The sequence below is a fragment of the Coenobita brevimanus genome, chromosome 78, assembly GCF_032717465.1.
Source record: "Coenobita brevimanus isolate Jiangsu-jjx chromosome 78, ASM3271746v2, whole genome shotgun sequence".
Classification (NCBI taxonomy): Eukaryota; Metazoa; Arthropoda; class Malacostraca; order Decapoda; family Coenobitidae; genus Coenobita; species Coenobita brevimanus.
The window spans coordinates 37,606,252-37,629,054 of NC_137031.1; the positions used below are offsets into that span (position 1 = coordinate 37,606,252).

At 38.9% G+C, this 22,803-nt stretch overlaps 1 protein-coding gene across 1 annotated transcript in view; it reads left to right on the forward strand.

Moving 5' to 3' along the window:
- Positions 1-230: 230 nt before the first annotated feature.
- Positions 231-22,803, forward strand: part of LOC145408807 (uncharacterized) — a 47,203-nt gene continuing 24,630 nt past the window's right edge. Inside the window, exons 1-2 of the mRNA XM_080279453.1 lie at positions 231-269; positions 7,876-8,086. Coding sequence (XP_080135579.1) covers positions 231-269; positions 7,876-8,086 — 250 coding nt within the window. The remainder of the gene's footprint in view (positions 270-7,875; positions 8,087-22,803) is intronic.

Below are 22,803 nucleotides of genomic sequence, written 5' to 3' on the forward strand. Positions count from 1 at the left end.
CAAATGGGCTGCCAGTTTGGCAGTCAGCAATGTTGACCACTCAGCCACCTGGCAGTGCAATAGTGTACAGTCATTGAGGTATTGTAGCCTCTAATCAGAATAATAGGTGTGCAGTGTTTATAAAATGTTTCCAGGTTAGTAAGAGGATTATAATGGGAAAATACTTGATGTTATTTCTACATCTCCCACAGACCAGTGTGTCATCAGATGTTGTGCATGACTGGAGCAGCATGGAGACACATGATAACAAGATACTTTCTCCAGCACAGGTACAAGAAATAAAATACAGTACCTTTAAATTAATATGTATGAGCAACATCTATTATTTATCAGTACAGAAGACAGTTCTGAACTTTTAAAACTTGAGTAACAATATTTAATTATCCTATGCTGTTGTAATTAATAGTTATTTTCTGCTTGATCAGTGTTTGGGTGATGTAGTGATAGCTAAAATTTTGCATTGTTGAGAAGTTCTTAACTACAGAAAATAATATCACACTTTTTATCATCCACACTGTGCATGTTGTAGTGAAGGCATTATAAATATGGTATGATTGAAGAGGTCTTTATTTTAGTTATCTTCTGGTAATATATTTCTACATTGAAATTACTACTGAATTATTTTAAGGTATCAGCACATTACTGTATAATGTAACAATATGATTTACTTGGTTAGCAGCAGTTTTACGGTATTTTCATGAGGCCTTATGTTTTATAGCTGCAGAACTTTAGAACTCAAGGCTTATTCATAATGTTGCCATCATGTTGACATACTCTAGATTATGCCTTCCATTAAAATATGGAACCAGCCTTTACTGCTATAAAAACACCTTCGACTGGTTCACAACTTGTTCCCAAGCCGCATGAGCACATAAATTCAGAAATTTAGCACTGATTGTTGTTCCAGTCAGGGGCACAGGATGTTAGGACTGATGCTCACTGCAATACTAATGATGCCCTCATCTGATACAACAAGGAATTACATGCAACTTTGACTGACTTGGTGATAAGGTAGGGTCATACAGCACCTGGAACCACAACTTGCATAACAGTTGCAATGTCTTCCTACTTTTGTCAGTATTAGACAGTGACACCTATCTGGAGGTCTTAAAATGTGAATGAAATGGGGTTTGTAATATCCCCTAGGTTGTTCATTTTATATATATATATATATATATATATATATATATATATATATATATATATGTATTGTCTGTCTGTCTATCTGTCTGTTGCCAGACACCTTAATCCCATAAGGGGTGGCCACTGACAAATCACCTCCATGTTGCCCTGTTCCCCACCATTTCACTGTCCTCCCCCCAGCTCATACCCCTCTCTCTCATATATCTCTCCACTCCATCCCTTCATCTCATCCTCTGCCTCCCCCTCCCTCACCCCCCCCTCAACCTCATTCACATAAACTCACCTTGTTAGTCTCTCACTCTCCATTCTTTCCACATGACTAAACCACCACAATATATTTCTCCTAACACCATCACATCCACATCCACACCAAAACGCTCTTTCACTTGCTCATTTGTCAGTTCGTCTGTCCATGTAACACAACATGCTTCTCTCAAATAACTCATTTCCACTGCTCTCACTCTTGATTTGTGTCCTTCCAACAAGGTCCAAGCTTCACTACAATATGTGAAAGTACAGACGACAGGACAACGTGGAGGCGATTTGTTTGTGGCCACCCCTTACGGGATTAAGGCGTCTGGCAGTAGATAGATGAATAGGGATTTTTTTATTTCCATGCTCACATCCCTATTTCTTATCACTGCTTTCAAAGAACTAGCAACCATTCTTCATTGTACCCTTTCAAGCACATCATCCTCCAAACTTCCATCCTTATTCATCACGGTGCCCAAGTACGTAAATACACTCACATTTTCTCACCATCCAGCCTCACTGTACATTCAGTGACTGCACTTCTGTTGAAGACCATAACTTTACTCTTCCCTGCATTCACCTGTAGATTCTATTTCTTACACACTCTCCCAAACTAATTCACCAAGCCTTGCAGTTCCCCTTCGTCTTCACTTAACAATACTGGACAGTATCATCTGCAAACAGCAATATAGGAAGTTTCCAAATGCTGTCCTCTCTTATTAGGGCCACTCCACTCCAACATTCACTGTTCTGCCTTGTATCTCTTGTTTATAACCCCATCCATATACAGATTGAACAACCATGGAGACACGACACATCTCTGTTTCAGCCCAATGTTCGTTTCATTTTTGAAGGCTCCAACATGCTTGCATGCATTGGCCTTGGTCACCGAATGGTGGCTGTCCATGCATCTTGATCTCTGGCAGCCTCCCTGTTCAGTCCCTTAACCCTGAGGTCAAACTTAATGACCTTTTCCCGGGTCTTTTTTGGTCTTCCCCTCCCAAGCGCACTCATAATATTAACACTTCTCACTTTCTGCACCTAATTATCATCCATCATCCTCTCCACATGCCCAAACCACCTCAATCTTACCTCTCCATATCACAGCACCAATGCACTCCAGTCCCATGCTGTCTCAACTCTTCCGTCGTAAACCTGGCCCCCCTAGGCCTTGCACTCAGGGACACACTGCACATCCTTCTAATCATTGTAATTTCTGTACGTTCAAGCTAGCGAATATCCTCTTCCTATACTGCCCTGGTCTCACCACCATACAGCATTACACTCCTAACACATGCTGCATACAAAGATCCCTTGGCATGTAGGGGGAGCCCTCTCAGTGTCAGGAGAGGCAACAGCTCCCTGAACTTCTTCTGACCATTCCTCACCCTAGTCACAGAGCTAGCTCCAGCCCCACCTTCAGCACATAACATGTCTCCCAAATAATAAAACTCTTCCACACAGGAGACTCACCAGCAAGTTCAATCCATTCACGCTTGACAATCTCCACATGCTCTCTCCGACACTGCACACATAAAATCAGCATTATCTTGCAGTCAGCCTCTAATATAACTACATCTCTTATGCATCTACTTATCACAAACACTGCACAAGATGGAATTACTTTCCACACCCTTGTGGCAGATTGCAGGCCACTCTCCCTCTTCATTGACAGTGCTGCTACCAACCCTAGATATCATCACTTTTGTTTTATCTGCATGTACTCTTAAGCCCTTGTGCTCCATACCATCTCTCCGCTTCCTAAATCTTTCTTCCTCCTCTCTGCCTCCCTTTCATTCTCTGTAATCAACACCAAATTATCAGCATACGACATCTCCCGTGGGATTCCATTTCTGAAGTCATGTGAGAGGGCTTCAAGTACCATGATAACAACAATGGACTCAAAACTGATCCCTGATGCACACCAACATTCACGGAAAACTCATTATTCAAATCTCCATTCACTCTTACTTGGGTGTGAGCACCCACATACATGGCCATAACCACCCTAACCAGCCACTCCTCCATTCCAGGCTTTCATATTGCCCACTTCACCACCTCTCTAGGGACTCTGTCAAAGGCCTTCTCCAAATCAACAAAAACAAAGTACAGTTCCCTTTTCTTTCCTATATATTTTTCTTGAAGCTGTCAAACAATGAATATGGCATAAGTGGTCCCCCTGCCTGGCATGAACCCAAACTGTATCTCATCAATATTCACTCTTTCTATAATCATACCTTCTAGAACTCTCTCCATTAACTTCATTATCTGATCTAAAAGCTTTATATCTCTATAGTTTCCTCATTCCAGGGCATCACCCTTCCCCTTGTACACATTTACAAGTACACTCTTCAGCCAGTCATCTGGGACAACACACTCATATATAATCATATCAGGTCAGTGACTAACCTTACTCTTGAGGCCTTCAGCATTTCAGTAGTCAACCCAGACATACCTGCAGCCTTCCCCACCTGCATCCTACTTATTGCCTCACACTAACTGTGTCAATCGAAGGCCAAGGGCCAAACACTGGATCTGCTGGCTCCAAACCTTCCGTCCCAGCAGACTTCTCATTCAATAACCAGCTATAATGCTCTCTCCATGCATCTTAAATATCCCGACTGTTCACCACTGCCCTTCCTTCATCATTCTTCACAGACTGCTCACTTATAATTGAGGTATCCCAATTCTTCCTCTTCACCTGATGTTGCCACCTTAAGTATTATATTCTTCCTTTCCTCACGATTTAGGTTATCAAGTAAAAGTCTCTGTGACTCAGACGTGCCCCTGTATACCTCTCTTTTAGCCCAATGCTTTGCAGCCAAGTATTCCTCTTTGTTACCACCCTTCTTCCATTCCCAGAAAAGCCTTCTTTTTTTCTGTAACTGCAGCTTCTACGCCCCTTATCTCTCCATCAGGCTACTTTATGTCATGGTGGGCCTCTTGTCTGACTGCATACTGGATCAGTAACTCTCTGGAGATTGTTCTTGATGGCTCTTTACTGTTCATTAACACCTCTGTCAGTGGCTTCCTGTTCAGCCACCACTCTCCTCATCTTGCTGCAGAAAGCATCCCTTACTTCTTGGTTTTCCAGCTTCTGTATTTTCCTCCTAGGTACATAAGTCCTCTTTTTCATCACTTGCTTGTTAAGTACCATGTTCAGTAATTTGTGCTGCTGCAGTAACTCCTCCCTTCCTATAACTTTAACATCCCTCAGTAACCTCCTATCAACTCCCCTGACCAGGAAGTAATCTATCTGACTGCTATTACCCCCCAGACTCGTATGTAATCAACCTACTTTCTTTTTTCCTAAAATGTGTGTTGCACACAGTCATGTTCATTGCTTTCGCAAATTCAAGTATCCTTTCTTCTTCCTCATCCATGTAGAAAAATTCACTCAGTTCACTATCCACAGACACTGCACCCTTAGCACCCTGATACATACTCTTCACTGCATTTAGCATCTTCCCATTTCCTCCATATATTCTTAATATTTTCCACATTCCTTGTCTGTCCACCCTGTCATGTCCTTTCTCCAAATTCATGAAGGCCACATGCAACTTCTTTCCCTTCTCTAGAAACTTTCAAATTAAAGACCTAAGGATGAATATCTGATCTACACAGACTCTTCCCTTCCTAAAACCTCAATGTTCTTCTCCAACTAATTCCTCTGTTATTTCCTTAACTCTCTCAGTATCTTACCATGTATTGCACTTTTATTATTATACTCAGAAGACAAATGCCCCTATGATTACCACACACTTCTTTTCCCCCTCTTCCTTTGTATAGGGGAATAATTATACATGACTTCCAGTCCTCTGGGAATCTGCCTTCCTCCCAGGCCAGTCTGCACATCATCCATATCCATTCTACTACTGTCTCTCCCCTATGCTTTAGAATTTCACCACATCACACACTCCGTCAATTCCTGGGGCTTTCCCCATTTTGACTTTCTTCATTGCTTCCACCACTACCATCCAACTGGTCTCTTCCTCCCGTCTCACCACTGTCCTTCTTGAAGCCATTCCCCAGTCACTTATACTTGCATTCTCTGTGTTTATCAGTTTTTAAAATGTTCTCTCCATCTGCTCACTTTTTCTCCCTTCTCCAGTCAATCTACAAGTTTTATCATTCACTCCCCAACTGACTTCTTTATCACCCTGTCTGACTCTCTTTACCTCCTTCCAGAACATTTTGTCATATTTCCTCAACACTACACTCAGATTCCTTCCAAATTCGTTATCCACTCTCTTCTTACTTTCTCTTACTAATCTTTTTACCTCTCTTCCTCGCTACATATAACTCTCTCCTTCGTCTGTCAACTTCCTCCATGCCTCTACTTGCCATCCACTCAGTATTTGCTTTCTTCTTTTGTGTCACAGCTTGTCTCATCTCTTCATCCCACCATGCTGTTCCTTGCGTCCCCTTTCGTCTTCTCATCACCCCACACACCATCTCACATGCTGCACAGATTTCTTCTGTGGAAATCTTGCACACAAACTCCACCACTCCCATCTGCTCCAGATCATATTTACCCAATCTCATCTCCACTTCTCCCTCATATTCTGCCTTTTTTTTCTATCCTCTTGCAACATTTTTACCCTCCTTGTATGGACTACTTCCTCCTCTCCTTCAATTCCTTCATTGCACTTCAACCGTGACTTTCACCACCATCAAGAGGTGGTCAGAAAATCCACTCCCCCAACCTCTGTATGCTCTTGCATCCATTACATACCTTCTCATTGTGTCATCCACACACGCTTAATGAATCATTGTCCTCCTTTCATTCAGTTCACCACCCACCCTTCTCATCACTCGCCACATATAGGCCTACCTGTGGATCATTTTGTGCCCAAAGAGGATATTGGCTGTCACCAACCCCCTTCCCGCACAAATGTCCGTCACAGCACTGCTATTCTCATCAGCTTCCGCAGGCACACCCCACTCACCAACTACACCATCCACCTTCACATTCCCAACTTTTCCATTCATATCTCCATGTATTGTATGGTTTATAAATGGGGCTGAAACATGAGTGAGAGAAACTAGAATGAAGATGAAGAGGGTTTGTGAAAGATTGCACAAGATACATGTACTGTGGTCACAAAAGTATCGGTGTACAGTGTGCATGAAACATTTGGGACTACAGAACGCAGGTCACAGACACATTGATGTCCGACTTACAACACGTTGGTATCCCTGATATTGGGAGGTGTCATATATCATCAACTAGCAACGTCCTCTTGCAAACATATAACAAATGTTATGTTTATATAAACAGATATTGTACATACACAATGAGACATTGGTAAACATCAGCAGTTGGTTGAATGTTTTTGGTAGGTATCGAACCCCCTGTGCATTGATAATTTTGTAACCCTTAGTACACAGTATCAGTGAACACCCATACTTTATAAAGTGTAATGATATAAGATTATGTACCATGCATACTGCAGTAGAGTAAACAAACTGTACACGCAGCAGTAATAAACTAGATAACACTCAGAGAGCGCATACGTCTGCCAGTGCCATTTCAGGATCGGAATCCACCCCAAAATTTTAACAAAGCCATTCTTGGCCCACAAAATTTCATTGAAATTCATTGAGAACTTTTGGAGATATCATATAGACAAACAAAAAAAAAAATTGTTGGCTCCAGATGATGGTCCAGATCACCACCAAAAGTTATTAGATTGTTCCTTGGGCCATACCCTACCCTTTCAAAAAAATTTAGCAAAATGCATTCACAACTTCCTTAGTAATCCAGCCAACAGACAAACAGATCAATGTTGGCAAAAACATAACCTCCTTGGTGGAGGTAACAATGAATGTGCTAAGATCATTACTAAGGTTAAATTTTTGAGTCAAGATATGAGTAATCTGTGGAGTCTATGTATATTCTTAAGTGCGCTTAGGCCTAAATTTTTTTTTTCTTTTTTTTTAAGCTGTAACATAGATATTGATAATTGCAGCAGAATATCTTAAGCCACTACTCTGATTGCATTTAAAAACTTTCTACTGTTTTTATTTGCTCCTTCTACCTGAAGTGACAAGACTATACTCTTTTTACCCTAACTTGGCCTATAATTTCCATCTTTCCATCTTGAATGCTGAATTGTAAGAATAAATTGACTCGGTATTATGACGCTGGTAAAAAAGAAGTACTGTGGAAGGTATGTAGAACAGAAGCAGTTTCTCTTTCTGCCATAGAGTTACATGAAATAAGCTGCAAATGGATGAAAGTCTAGGCCAGATTAGAGTAAAAACAGCTTAGTACTAGGTAGTGCATGAAATAGGCTATATTTTTTATTGTATCCATCCTGCTTTGTTTAATTTAGGTAACAGAGAAACAGAGACTTATGTGATTTGAAAGGCCTTCAGTACAACACAGTACTAAGTAGCCAGTTTTGGATTAGTACTACTCTGCCATTAGTTACAGTGATAACCTTATACTGTACTATATTGTATCTTCTTTTTAAGGAATGTGAAAGTGGAGGGTCAGTTTGTGATTCTGGTGGTGAGGGAGGATCTGCTGAGTGCCTCCTGCAGGACACCTCCACCCCAGGACGTACCCTGACCCTGGGCACCCCTAGTGTTACCCCAGCCATGACCCCATCCCAGTCCCAGCATACAGCTTCCACCACTGACTTGGACAAGAATACACCCAGTATTGATAACTTGGACCAGCAAGGTCAGTTAGCATTTTCCCAGCAAGATCAGCTGGCCTGTGGATAAGTGGCTAAGTTAGATCTCTCAGTTCACAAAATGACACTGTGCACTCCTCTGCTGTCATGTTTGTTATACTTATTATTTTTTATTTTGAATTTTTTATTAATTTTTGTTTTGTTTCATTTTTGAAGGTTCCAGCATGCATGCATGTGTCTACCTTGGTTGCCTAGTGGGATCTATCCATGCTGCATGATTTCTGGCAGCTTCCCCATTTAGTCCTTTATCCCTGAGGTCACACTCAGTGACCCCGTCCCAGGTCTTTTTCGTTCTGCCTCTTGCTACCCTACCCCTAACATTTCTCCGCCCAGTTATCATCCCCCATCCTCTCCACATGCCCAAACCATCTCAGTCTACCTCTGCCCATCACAACACCAATACACTCCAGTCCATCCTATCTCTCAACTCTTCCATCGTAAACCAAGCCCCCCCCCAGCCTCGCGCTTCTAACACATGCCCCTAATTTTTGTTTAGTTGCATGTGAAATGGTTTGTGGCACTGTACTTTTGCCTTCGGGCTTTTATGGGTGTTCCTAATTGCCCTGTAGTGATTTTTTTTTTTTTTTTTTTTTTTTTTTTTTTTTAAATACTAAAACAGTTGCTGTATATTAGATAACTTGGTGAATGATGAACAGGGTGGATTGTTGGGAAGTAGGAGATACATGGATCAAGTATTTAACTAGGCAAATAGTACAGTATGCTTGTGTGTAGGACTGCAAGATATTTATGGGATTAATGGATTTGGAAAAAATACACTGCACAACAAGACAAATTACAGTAGGATGGATTATACATAGTGCTGTAAATCGGCAGGCAAAAGCCGATTAATATCAGTGTTGGTATCGGAAGGGAAAAATTATCCGATAATCAGAATCGTATTGGAATTGGCTGAGAAACGATGAAAGATATATAATACAGTAGTTTGTTTCTATCTCATGACAGTAGACTCTAGCTTATATTTCTCTACCATTGTAGATGTGAACTAATGCTACAATGATGATTATTTTTTAGAGATATGGGCATATCCCACATTCTGTTGACTGTCTTAAATGATGAAATGCATAAACTAAAACATATAAAACTTTTAGATCATATTATCACTGTGGTTAGACTGAAGCTCGACACAAATACCTAGGCAGTGGTTGTATTCTGTCAGGGAGCTGTGGCAGACTTGTATGAACTTGTGTCACACCCACACACACGCATGCACGCACACACACACATGGCGGTGTTCCATCAGTGATGTGAATTAACCTTAATGATTACATTAGCTGGTACAAGAGCCATCAGCAGAAATGATTTTCTTTTAATTTTTTTATTCATGATTAATTAATATACACACTTGTCGCTGCCTTTCTTTGAATTTAAGGAATTTAGTGCTAAATCTGGTTGTTACTTGCAAGTCTAATTTTGTTCACTTAACGTGAAAAAATTCTAGTACTGTACTTAACCCATGGATTGTGAGCTACAGCTCAGGCTGGGTAGTGTTGCATTGTGAGCCACAGCTCAGGCTGTGCTGGTTGTGCATCGCTGTTAACCACTCCACCCCAACGCAAACTTATGAATGGCACTACACAAAGATGGAGAGAGATTTTTTTCTTTTCACCAGCTGATGCCCTGGATGTTTATCTTCAGGTATATAATAAGCAAAAACAATTTCCCCCCCCCCCCATTTTTTCACTACTCCGCTACGTAAACTTATGCATGGCTGTATGCAAAGACGGAGAAATTACTGTATTATTATTATTTTTTTTACCAGATAATGTCCTGGATGTTTATTTTCAAGTTTATAATAAACAAAAACTTTTAAAAACTTTTTCTTTTTCTTTATTTTTGCACACCATGGGGTAGGATAAAAAAAGGTAATTGCACAATCCGCGAGATAAAAAATTATATTGATATATTAAATTGCACTGAAATATAACAATTCCTCTGGCTTTTATATCTGGATTTTTATTATAAAGAAGCTGTAAAATCATAACTGGGCAAAATAATAGGAAACATAAAGTACACACCCTAACATTCGTGTTTCATCAAAAGTACGCAACACTCAGTCATTAAACAAACAGTAAACGCATAACAGCTCCTAAATCCAAGCAAGATCTTGGTGATTTAGTGATATACAAAAACACATAACATACCGTATATAAGCTTCAGGTCATTACCCTAATAATAAAATGCAGCAGTTAAGAGACTGGTGAAGGAGAGTAAGAAGAAAGTGGATGAAGAGTTTGGGAGGAATCTGAGTGTGAAATGGAGGGAGAGTAAGAAATTGTTTTGGAAGGAGGTAAAGAAAGTAAGGCAGTGTGAAAGGGGAAATAGTAGGGGAGTGAAAGATAGGAATAATAGATTGTTGGTGGAGAAGAGAGAGAAATTGAGGAGATGGAAGGAGCACTTTGAGGATTTGTTGAATGTAGAGAGTGAGAGCAGTGTGAGTATAAGTGGTTGGGGAATGGCTGGGAGAAGAAGAGATGAGAGGAGGGAGGAAGAGATCAGTAGGTCGGAAGTAGTGGAAGCGATGAAGAAGATTAAGCTGGGAAAGGCCCCAGGAATTGATGGAGTGTGTGGTGAAATGCTTAGGTATGGGGGTGAGATTGTTGTGGAGTGGATATGGAAGTTGTGTAGATTGGCTTGGGAAGAGGGAAGGGTTCCAGAGGACTGGAAATCAGGTATAATTGTTCCTCTGTACAAAGGAAAAGGGGAGAGAGAAGTATGTGGTAGCCATAGGGGTATTTGCCTTCTTAGTGTGACTGGTAAAATATATGGTAGAATACTCATTGATAGGGTTAGGCATATGACAGAGGAGCTAGTTGGAGAAGAACAAGGGGGATTTAGGAAGGGAAAAGGGTGTGTAGATCAGATATTTGTTCTAAGATGTTTAGTGGAGAAGTATCTAGAGAAGGGAAGGAAAGTGTACGCTGCCTTCATGGACTTGGAGAAAGCTTATGACAGAATAGATAGGAAAGGTATGTGGAAGGTATTAAGAATATATGGAGTGGAGGGGAAATTGTTGAGTGCTGTGAAGAGTATGTGCGAGGGAGCTAGGGCTACGGTGCGAGTGGATGGTGAGCTGAGTGAGTTCTTTGATCTCAATGTGGGACTGAAACAGGGGTGTGTAATGTCTCCTTGGCTGTTTAATATATATATGGATGGGGTCGTAAAGGAGGTACAAGGTAGGGCAGTGGATGTGGGGGTGGCCTTAATGAATGAGGGTGAGATTTGGAAGCTTCCGGTGTTGCTGTTTGCTGATGATACAGTATTGTTGAGTGAAGATGAATGGGAGTTGCAAGGTTTGGTGAATGAATTTGGGACAGTGTGTAGGAGGAGGAAGCTGAAAGTTAATGTAAACAAAAGTAAAGTTATGGTGTTTGAGAGGAATGAAGTCACAGAGTGTGCAGTGAGGTTGGATGGTGAGGATATGGAGAATGTGAGTGCATTCAAGTACTTGGGTAGTGTGATGAGTAAGGATGGAACTTTGGGGGATGAAGTACGTGAAAGGGTACAGCAGGGAAGGAAGGTTGTTGGCACGCTGAAAGCAGTGATGAGAAATAGGGAGGTGAGTATGGAAGTTAAGAAGTCACTGCATGATGGTATTGTGATCCCTACCCTGACGTATGGAAGCGAGGCGTGGACCTTGCAAGAGGGGAACAAGTCAAGAGTGAGAGCAGTGGAAATGAGTTACTTGAGAGGAGCATGTGGAGTGACATGGAGGGACAGGTTGACGAATGAAGAAGTGAAGGAACGTTGTGGGGTAGATGTGGATGTGGTTGAAAAGATTAGGAGAAATACACTGAGGTGGTTTGGACATGTGGAGAGGATGGAGAATGAAAGACTGACTAAGAGGGTGTATGTAGGTGAGGTGGAGGGAGGGAGAGGGAGGGGTAGACCGAGGATGAGGTGGAGGGATGGAGTTGAGAGGTATATGAGGGAGGGGGGGGTGAGTTGGGGGGAGGGGAGTCAAATGGTGGGTGACAGAGTGACTTGGAGGCGTTTTGTCTGCGGCCACCCTTTGCGGGATTAGGGCGTCGGGCTATAGATAGATAGAATAGCATTTATACTACAAAGTTCTATACTTAAAATCTTGGCCAGTTGGTCATTAGCCATAAAATGAAACAACATTTGTATTTGCACATACATCACGTAGCATTTTGATCATTAGCCACCTGCTTCAATTGCTGAGATTGGACTTACCACACTAGGTTCTTCCTCATATACTGTTTACGTTTATCGTAATTAAAGCCACTTACCATGAAATAATGCATAAATGTCTAAGTTCAGTGTATGCCTACCTCATGCATAGGTAGTACAGTATAGTGTACTGTAGTGGCACACATTACACGCACAAAATGGTATGCTTTTGTAGATTTAAGTGACTTCAGTCAAGTGTATCTTATTTACTTTGAAAAGCTTAGCATTGGAGGTTCTGTTGTTGAACCAAGTGGCACGTCATGATCACGATGCCTTTGGCCATGCTAAATATTGGGCTGGAGATGATGCTTGAATTTGGGCATCATTCCCGTCCGATCAGCGAAGTTAAACAACATTGGGTCTGGTTAGTACTTGGATGGGTGACTGCCTGGGAACACCAGATGCTGTTGGCTCGTTCTCCCTACGTGTCAAGTAGGGTTGGTGGAGGATTAGTGCCCCTCCCTCTAAAACAATTAACTCTAAGCCCTTGGCCACCCTGTTTGGGATACATGGCGTCTGGCAACGATGACGATGATTTACGCACACAAACACTAGTACTGTAGCTTACACAATATCGACCATACATACACATCATCGGAAGATGTTCACACTCTTCGATTTACTCTCTCCTTTGTATATATGGTATATTTATATATCTATCCATATATGTATGTACACACATACACACACGCACACACGGCATCGTCGGAGGAAGACGTCCTTTACCTGCGCTCCATACCAGCTCAACACGGCCAGAGGCATTACCTAAATAAGTATCTTTGAATGAGTCAAGCTCTGTACCAGGTTAGACTGAATGATTTTTCATTATTAAAAGGAAAAGAAATAATAAGTTTAAATAAGTTCAGACAACAAAGAACCATGATGCGTTGAGTCAGCTGGGTTTGTTTATACTACAGCAAGACGGGGAAAGCGTGCATATTGTAAGTACACACTCTGTTCATTTAGTATTACAAAATGGATACATACTTCAGTAAAACAAATTTGGAAAAGAAAAGGGATAAAAGTAAAAAGCAAAATGATGATTTCTACCAAGAACTGGTTGAAGTGGAGACTCACAGTAGACTGGTTGAACGTGTGCACAAACTAGAAATGGCTTTCAAAAATGAAATTGATGAAATAAAGAAGCAAATGCACTTGCAAAAGGAAGAGATAGAAAAACTGGGAAGGGAGGCCAATAAGAAAGACACAACCATCAGTGAACTAACAGTGGAATTGAATACGCTTAGGAAGAAAGTGAGTGAAATGGGAAGTACAGTAGTTAATCACGAGAGTGTTATGGAAGAGTTAAAAAATGACACAGAGACAATTAGACAAGCAAGCAGTCTTATGGACCAGAGCAGTGATATTGAGGAGAAGATAACACAGGTGAATGAAGCTGTGCAAAGCTACAAAAATGATGTAGAAACCACGTATGCTGAAATGGTGAAAGTAAAGAAAGACTAAGAATCAAGGGTGGAGGAAAAAAACATTAAAAAGGAAGTGAAAAGAATAATCCAAAACAATCCAGAGTTAGTCAGAGATTCAGTAGAAATAAATAAATCAATAGTAATCACTGGTATAGAAGAGGAAGAAATCAAAAACAAAATCACTAGAGACAAAAAGGAGATGGCAAATGTAATGAGCTTACTGAAAGAAGTATCAGAGGAAATCTGTAGTAAAGACATAGAGGAACACAAAAGGTTAGGGAAATACGAGAAAAGCAAGACAAGACCTCTAAATGTGACTTTCCAGAGTGTAAACACTGTGGAAGAGATACTAAAAAATGCAAAGAATCTTATGGAAAAAGAGGAGTTCAAAAATGTATGGATAAAAAGATGCCTAACACAAGAGGAACTGGAATTACTGAAAGAGAAAAGGGAGGAAGCAGAAACAAAAAATGAGGGAAGATCAGAAGAGGAGAAGAAGAAATTTTTTTACAAAGTAATAGGATTGCAGGTACGAAAGTGGTACACAAACAGGATGAAAGAAAAAGGAGGAAGGTAGTAGAACCATGTCATGACAAGTATATAAACAAGATGATAAAGTTGATATACTCAAATGTGGATGGAATGGTATCTAAATTACTAGAGATGATTGATTATGTCAGAGAAAATGAACCACAAATAATATGCCTAACTGAGACAAAATTAACACCAAGGATATCCAATGACATACTAAACTTAGAGGAATACAATATATGGAGAAGAGACAGAAACTTAAAAAAAGGAGGAGGAATTATAATATTAACTAAGAAAAATCTAAAAGTCAAGGAAATAAACCTAGATATACCATCACAAGTAGAACTGATTGCAGTAGAGATCGACACATCTGAAGGTAAAGTAATTGTAGCCAATTTGTATATGCCACCCAGATCAAACACATGGGAAAGAGACGAATATGAGGACCTGGCAGAGAGTACAATTCAGAGTATAAGATCCTTGCTACATAAAATGGAAGAGAAATCGGAAAGAATTATACTAACTGGGGACTTTAATACAAATATAAATTGGAATACTCTAGATATAAATAGCCAAGAAAGCTGTTGGGACCAAAAGCTCCTGGATCTCATACAAGAGTTTTTCTTAACGCAACATGTGAGGGAAATCACTAGAAAAAGAGGACTTGATGTACTTTCAGTGCTAGATCTAATATTTATTAGGCAAGAAAATGACATTGACAGTTTAATATATCACCCTCCACTCGGCAAAAGCGATCATGCAGTACTAAATTATAACTTCAGGATAGCATATGACATAGTAAACAGCAATGACAGTTACAAAAAGAGACTAAACTATAAAAAGGGAAATTATCAAGACCTAAAGAAGTATTTCTTTGAAGTTGATTGGGAAAATGAGCTTAGAGGACAAGATTTAAATGCTGTATATAAAAAATTTTGTGAATTTTATGAAATAGGAGTCCAGAAGTACATCCCACAGCACAAAGAAGCAGATAAGAAATACAGAAATGGTTCAATACAGAATGTAAAAAATCAAAAGAAAGAAGAGATTTGTTGTGGAATAGATACAGAAGACACAATAGTGAAAGGGCGTATAATAAATACAAACAGGCAAGAAACGACTATACAAGAATAAGGAGGGAAGCCCAAAAACAGTTTGAGGAGGATATAATAAATAAAAGTAGTGATCAACCAAAGCTGTTTTACAGCTATATCAGAAGCAAAACCAAAGTAAAAGATATAATACAATCCATCACGGACGAGGGAATCACTTATACACAAGAGAAAGATATTTGTGAAGCACTAAATAAGAATTTCCAATTAGTTTTTACGGAAGAAAAAAATTTTGAGAGGGAATATGTGGAACACGCATGTCCACACATACTACCAGATATACAAATAGCAGAAAAAGTAATACAGGAGGAGTTAAGTAGATTAGACAGAGGAAAAGCAAGTGGTCCTGATGAAATTTCATGTTGGGTGTTACGAGAATGTGCAAAGGAGTTAAGTAAACCATTATTTTTAATTTTCAAGAAATCCTTGAGTCAAGGGAAACTACCTGATATTTGGAAAAAAGCAAATATAGTCCCCTTATTCAAGAAAGGAAATAGACAAAATCCTCTCAACTACCGACCAGTATCACTGACCAGTGTTGTAAGCAAGGTATTAGAAAAACTTATAAGAAAAGCTTTGGTAAATCATCTAGAAGAACACAGTATGATAACAGAAAGACAGTTTGGTTCAGAAAAGGAAAATCATGTGTTACTAATCTGTTGAGCTACTATGACAGAGTAACAAACACAATACAGGAAAGGGAAGGATGGGTGGACAGTATCTATTTAGATTTCAAGAAAGCTTTTGACACAGTACCACACCAAAGACTTTTATGGAAGCTGTACCATCAAGGAGGAATTCGAGGCAAACTGTTTTGTTGGATACAAAACTTTCTCATAAAAAGAGAAATGAGGACAGTACTAAGAGGAAACTACTCATCATGGAAAGAAGTGACTAGTGGAGTACCACAGGGTTCGGTGCTGGCACCAATCATGTTTCTAGTGTACATAAATGATATAAACAGTAACACTGGAAATGAGAGCTATCTGAATATGTTTGCAGATGATGCAAAAATACAAAGGAGAATTACTAGCACAGACTCTTGTAGGGAGCTACAAGAAGAATTAAATAAACTTCATGAATGGAGTAGTACATGGCAAATGGAATTCAATGTGGACAAGTGTCATGTAATCAAGTTTGGTAAAAGTGGAAAAAGACCTGATTGGGATTATAAGTTAGGAAATAAAACCCTATACACATCAGAAAGAGAGAAAGACCTAGGTGTGATTATCAATAACAGACTATCTCCGGCTGACCACATCAGCGAGAAGGTACGGAACATGTATACACTGCTTGCAAATATGAGAATAGCATTCACATACATAAATGAAGACATGCTAAGAAGGATAATAACATCATTCATTAGACCAACCCTGGAATATGCATCAGTAGTCTGGAGTCCTCATCTCAAAAAGCATATAGACAAGATTGAAAAAGTTCAAAGGGCCGCTACAAGATGGATACCAAGCTTAAGGGACCTAAGCTACGAAGAAAGACTAAATAAACTGAATCTACCAACACTACAGGAGAGAAGGAAAAGAGGTGACATGATAATGCTATATAAGTGCATATCAGGAAAGGAGAAAATAGACATAAATGATTACTTAACATATGGAGAAGCATCAGCAAGAGGACACTGCAAAAAACTGCATAAGAAGAGAGGTGATAAAGACGTAAGGAAATTCAGTTTCCCAAACAGAGCAATTGATCAATGGAATGCACTACCGAATGAAATAGTGTGTGCCAAAACAATTCACAAATTTAAGGATATGTACGATAAATATGGTCTAAGACATGGGACAATACGAGCTTGACTCATTCCTGTAAAGATACAATTAGGTAAGAACAATTAGGTAGGTAAGAACACACACACCAGGTTAGACTAAATGATTTTTCATTATTAAAAGGAAAAGAAAAATAAGTTTAAATAAGACTGGTTCAAACAGAACAAAGAACCATGATGCGCTGAGTCAGCTGCATTTGTTTAGACTACAGCAACACGGGGAAAGTGTACATACTCTGTAAGTACATACTCTGTTCATGTAGTATTACAAAATGGATACATACTCCAGTAAAGCAAATTTGGAAATGAAAAGGGATAAAAGTAAAAAACAAAATGATGATTTCTACCAAGAACTGGTTGAAGTGAAGACTCACAATAGACTGGTTGAACGTGTACACAAACTAGAAATGGCTTTCATAAATGAAATTGAGGAAATAAAGAAGCAAATGCACTTGCAAAAGGAAGAGATAGAAAAACTAGGAAGGGAGGCCAATAAGAAAGACACAACCATCAGTGAACTAACAGTGGAATTGAGTACGCTTAGGAAGAAAGTGAGTGAAATGGCAAGTACAGTAGTCAATCACGAGAGTGTTATGGAAGAGTTCAAAAATAACACAGAGACAATTAGGCAAGCAAGCAGTCGTATGGACCAGAGCAGTGATATTGAGAAGATAACACTGGTGAATGAAGCTGTGCAAAGCTACAAAAATGATGTAGAAACCACATATGCTGAAATGGTGAAAGTAAAGACCTCTAAAGGTGACTTTCCGGAGTGTAAACACTGTGGAAGAGATACTAAAAAATGCAAAGAATCTTATGGAAAAAGAGGAGTTCAAAAATGTATGGATAAAAAGATGCCTAACACAAGAGGAACTGGAATTACTGAAAGAGAAAAGGGAGGAAGCAAAAACAAAAAATGAGGGAAGATCAGAAGAGGAGAAGAAGAAATTTTTTTACAAAGTACCTGTAATAGGATTGCAGGTACGAAAGTGGTACACAAACAGGATGGAAGAAAAAGGAGGAAGGTAGTAGAACCATGTCATGACAAGTATATAAACAAGATGATAAAGGTGTTGTACTCAAATGTGGATGGAATGGTATCTAAATTACTAGAGATGAATGATTATGTCAGAGAAAATGTACCACAAATAATTTGCCTAACAGAGACAAAATTAACACCAAGGATATCCAATGACATACTAAACTTAGAGGAATACAATATATGGAGAAGAGACAGAAATTTAAAAAAAGGAGGAGGAATTATAATATTAACTAAGAAAAATCTAAAAGTCAAGGAAATAAACCTAGATATACCATCACAAGTAGAACTGATTGCAGTAGAGATCGACACATCTGAAGGTAAAGTAATTGTAGCCAATTTGTACATGCCACCCAGATCAAACACATGGGAAAGAGACGAATATAAGGACCTGGCAGAGAGTACAATTCAGAGTATAAGATCATTGCTACATAAAATGGAAGAGAAATCGGAAAGAATTATACTAACTGGGGACTTTAATACAAATATAAATTGGAATACTCTAGATATAAATAGCCAAGAAAGCTGTTGGGACCAAAAGCTCCTGGATCTCGTACAAGAGTTTTTCTTAACGCAACATGTGAGGGAAACCACCAGAAAAAGAGGACTTGATGTACCTTCAGTGCTAGATCTAATATTTACTAGGCAAGAAAATGACATTGACAGTTTAATATATCACCCTCCACTTGGCAAAAGCGATCATGCAGTACTAAATTATAACTTCAGGATAGCATATGACATAGTAAACAGCAATGACAGTTACAAAAAGAGTCTAAACTATAAAAAGGGAAATTATCAAGACCTAAAGAAGTATTTCTTAGAAGTTGATTGGGAAAATGAGCTTAGAGGACAAGATTTAAATGCTGTATATAAAATTTTTTGTGAATTTTATGAAATAGGAGTCCAGAAGTACATCCCACAGCACAAAGAAGCAGATAAGAAAATACAGAAATGGTTCAATACAGAATGTAAAAAATCAAAAGAAAGAAGAGATTTGTTGTGGAATAGATACAGAAGACACAATAGTGATAGGGCGTATAATAATTACAGACAGGCAAGAAACGACTATACAAGAATAAGGAGGGAAGCCCAAAAACAGTTTGAGGAGGATATAATAAATAAAAGTAGTGATCAACCAAAGCTGTTTTACAGCTATATCAGAAGCAAAACCAAAGTAAAAGATATAATACAATCCATTACAGATGAGGGAATCACTTATATACAAGAGAAAGATATTTGTGAAGCACTAAATAAGAATCTCCAATTAGTTTTTACAGAAGAAAAAAATTTTGAGTGGGACTAGGTGGAACACGCATGTCCACACATACTACCAGATATACAAATAGCAGAAAAAGTAATACAGGAGGAGTTAAGTAGATTAGACAGAGGAAAAGCAAGTGGTCCTGATGAAATTTCATGTTGGGTATTACGAGAATGTGCAAAGGAGTTAAGTAAACCATTATTTTTAATTTTCAAGAAATCCTTGAGTCAAGGGAAACTACCTGATATTTGGAAAAAAGCAAATATAGTTCCCTTATTCAAGAAAGGAAATAGACAAAATCCTCTCATCTACCGACCAGTATCACTGACCAGTGTTGTAAGCAAGGTATTAGAAAAACTTATGAGAAAAGTTTGGGTAAATCATCTAGAAGAACACAGTATGATAACAGAAAGACAGTTTGGTTTCAGAAAAGGAAAATCATGTGTTACTAATCTGTTGAGCTACTATGACAGAGTAACAAACACAATACAGGAAAGGGAAGGATGGGTGGACAGTATCTATTTAGATTTCAAGAAAGCTTTTGACACAGTACCACACCAAAGACTTTTATGGAAGCTGTACCATCAAGGAGGAATTCGAGGCAAACTGTTTTGTTGGATGCAAGACTTTCTCATAAAAAGAGAAATGAGGATAGTACTAAGAGGAAACTACTCATCATGGAAAGAAGTGACTAGTGGAGTACCACAGGGTTCGGTGCTGGCACCAATCATGTTTTTAGTGTATATAAAAGATATAAACAGTAACTCTGGAAATGAGAGCAATCTGAATATGTTTGCAGATGATGCAAAAATACAAAGGAGAATTACTAGCACAGACTCTTGTAGGGAGCTACAAGAAGAATTAAATAAACTTCATGAATGGAGTAGTACATGGCAAATGGAATTCAATGTGGACAAGTGTCATGTAATCAAGTTTGGTAAAAGTGGAAAAAGACCTGATTGGGATTATAAGTTAGGAAATAAAACCCTATACACATCAGAAAGAGAGAAAGACCTAGGTGTGATTATCAATAACAGGCTATCTCCGGCTGACCACATCAGCGAGAAGGTACGGAACATGTATACACTGCTTGCAAATATGAGAATAGCATTCACATACATAAATGAAGACATGCTAAGAAGGATAATAACATCATTCATTAGACCAACCCTGGAATATGCATCAGTAGTCTGGAGTCCTCATCTCAAAAAGCATATAGACAAGATTGAAAAAGTTCAAAGGGCCGCTACAAGATGGATACCAAGCTTAAGGGACCTAAGCTACGAAGAAAGACTAAATAAACTGAATCTACCAACACTACAGGAGAGAAGGAAAAGAGGTGACATGATAATGCTACATAAGTGCATATCAGGAAAGGAGAAAATAGACATAAATGATTACTTAACATATGGAGAAGCATCAGCAAGAGGACACTGCAAAAAACTGCATAAGAAGAGAGGTGCTAAAGACGTAAGGAAATTCAGTTTCCCAAACAGAGCAATTGATCAGTGGAATGCACTACCGAATGAAATAGTGTGTGCCAAAACAATTCACAAATTTAAGGATATGTACGGTAAATATGGTTTAAGACACGGGACAGTACGAGCTTGACTCATTCCTGTAAAGATACAATTAGGTAAGAACAATTAGGTAAGAACACACATACACACACACAATAGGTAAATACAAATAGGTAAATACCAAAAATGTAAAGATTTGTTGGCAATAGTATACATGAATGTTTGTGGCTTATTGGTAACAGCTGTTCAGGTACTTGATCGGTACGTTAAAGATGGCCGAAAATGTAAACAATGAGGGAATGGAATTTCAAGGATTTGATGCTAATACTAATGTCATGGACCTAGTGAAAACATTAATTATGAGGATTAGTGAACTCGAAAAAAAAGTAGAGAATCTAGTGATAAAGGATGTGTCAGGAAATACGGAAACCACCATACAGAGTCTAATCCAGTCCAACGAAACAGCCAATGAAGAGATAAAGAATTTGAAGCGGGAAAATGTTGAACTGAGGAGGAAACTTGAAGAGAGTACCAATAAAACGGAGAAGGTGAGTAATGTACTAGAAGAACACAAGGCAAAGTGGGCACACGTAGAGGAAGAACAGAAAGAAGTGGTCAGCTTAAGAGAGATCATCCAGGAAGAAAGGGAAATGAACAAGAAAGAAATGGAAGAAAATGTAGTGAAAATACTGAAGAAAAAAGAGAAAATAGTGAGAGAAACTGTAGAAAGGAACAGATGTGTGATAGTATTTGGAAACAGGGAAGAGGAAGAAAAGGTTAGGTTCGCAAGACTCGAGAGAGACACGAACATGGTGAGAGGAATATTAGGCAAGATTGACCCCGAAGGAAACAAGTGGGTAAAAGAAATTGAGGAAGTAAGGAGGATAGGGCCTTATAAGAAAGGGGAAACAAGACCAATGAGAGTCAAGTTTACATCAGAAAGTGTAATAAATGAGATACTTAAAGTGACCTGGAAATTAAGCAAAGAGGCGGGGATGGAAAATATTATAATAAGAAAAGATCTGAATGAAGAAGAAAGAGAAGCTTTAAAATCATTAAAGGAAGAAGTAAAGGAAAAAAATGATAAGAGGACAGAGGAAGAACGTAATACTTTTTTTTGGAGAGTATTGGATATGAAAGTAAGGAAATGGTATTTAAGGAAATAGAAGTGAAGGAAATTAGGGGGGATGGTTGTGAAAGATCAGAAGTTGAGGAAGTGGTACGGACAGAGAGTAGGAGAGAAGAGGGTATTAATAATGTCAAAAATAATTTGAAGGTGATATATACTAATGTTGATGGTTTCATATCGACAAGGATCGAAATTAATGATTTCTTGAGAGAACATGAACCTGATGTCATGTGCTTTGTAGAGACCAAATTAAGAGAAGATATTGATGTTCATTTGGGAGATGGTAAATACAAACTGTGGAGAAAAGACAGAAAAGAAAAAAGGGAGGAGGAGTGATGATAGCAGTGAAGAACAACATAAATGTAGATACTGTGGAAATGGGAGAAGGCAGGGCTGAAGTGATATATATGAAATTAGAAACTGGAGAGAATGTTAAGAGAGATATGGCGGTAGTGTATGTTCCCCCAAAGACGAGAGCATGGAAGGATGACGAATACCATGAGATGTTGTCAGATATGGCTAGCTACTTGCAAAAAATAATTGAGAAAAGCAATAATATAATTTTGGTGGGTGACTTTAATTGTAAAGAGGTGAACTGGGAGGAATGGTACTCGGGAGGCGGTGAGGATTCGTGGGGTACTATGTTATTAAATATAATAATGAATAATGTGATGACGCAGTGGGTCAAAGAAG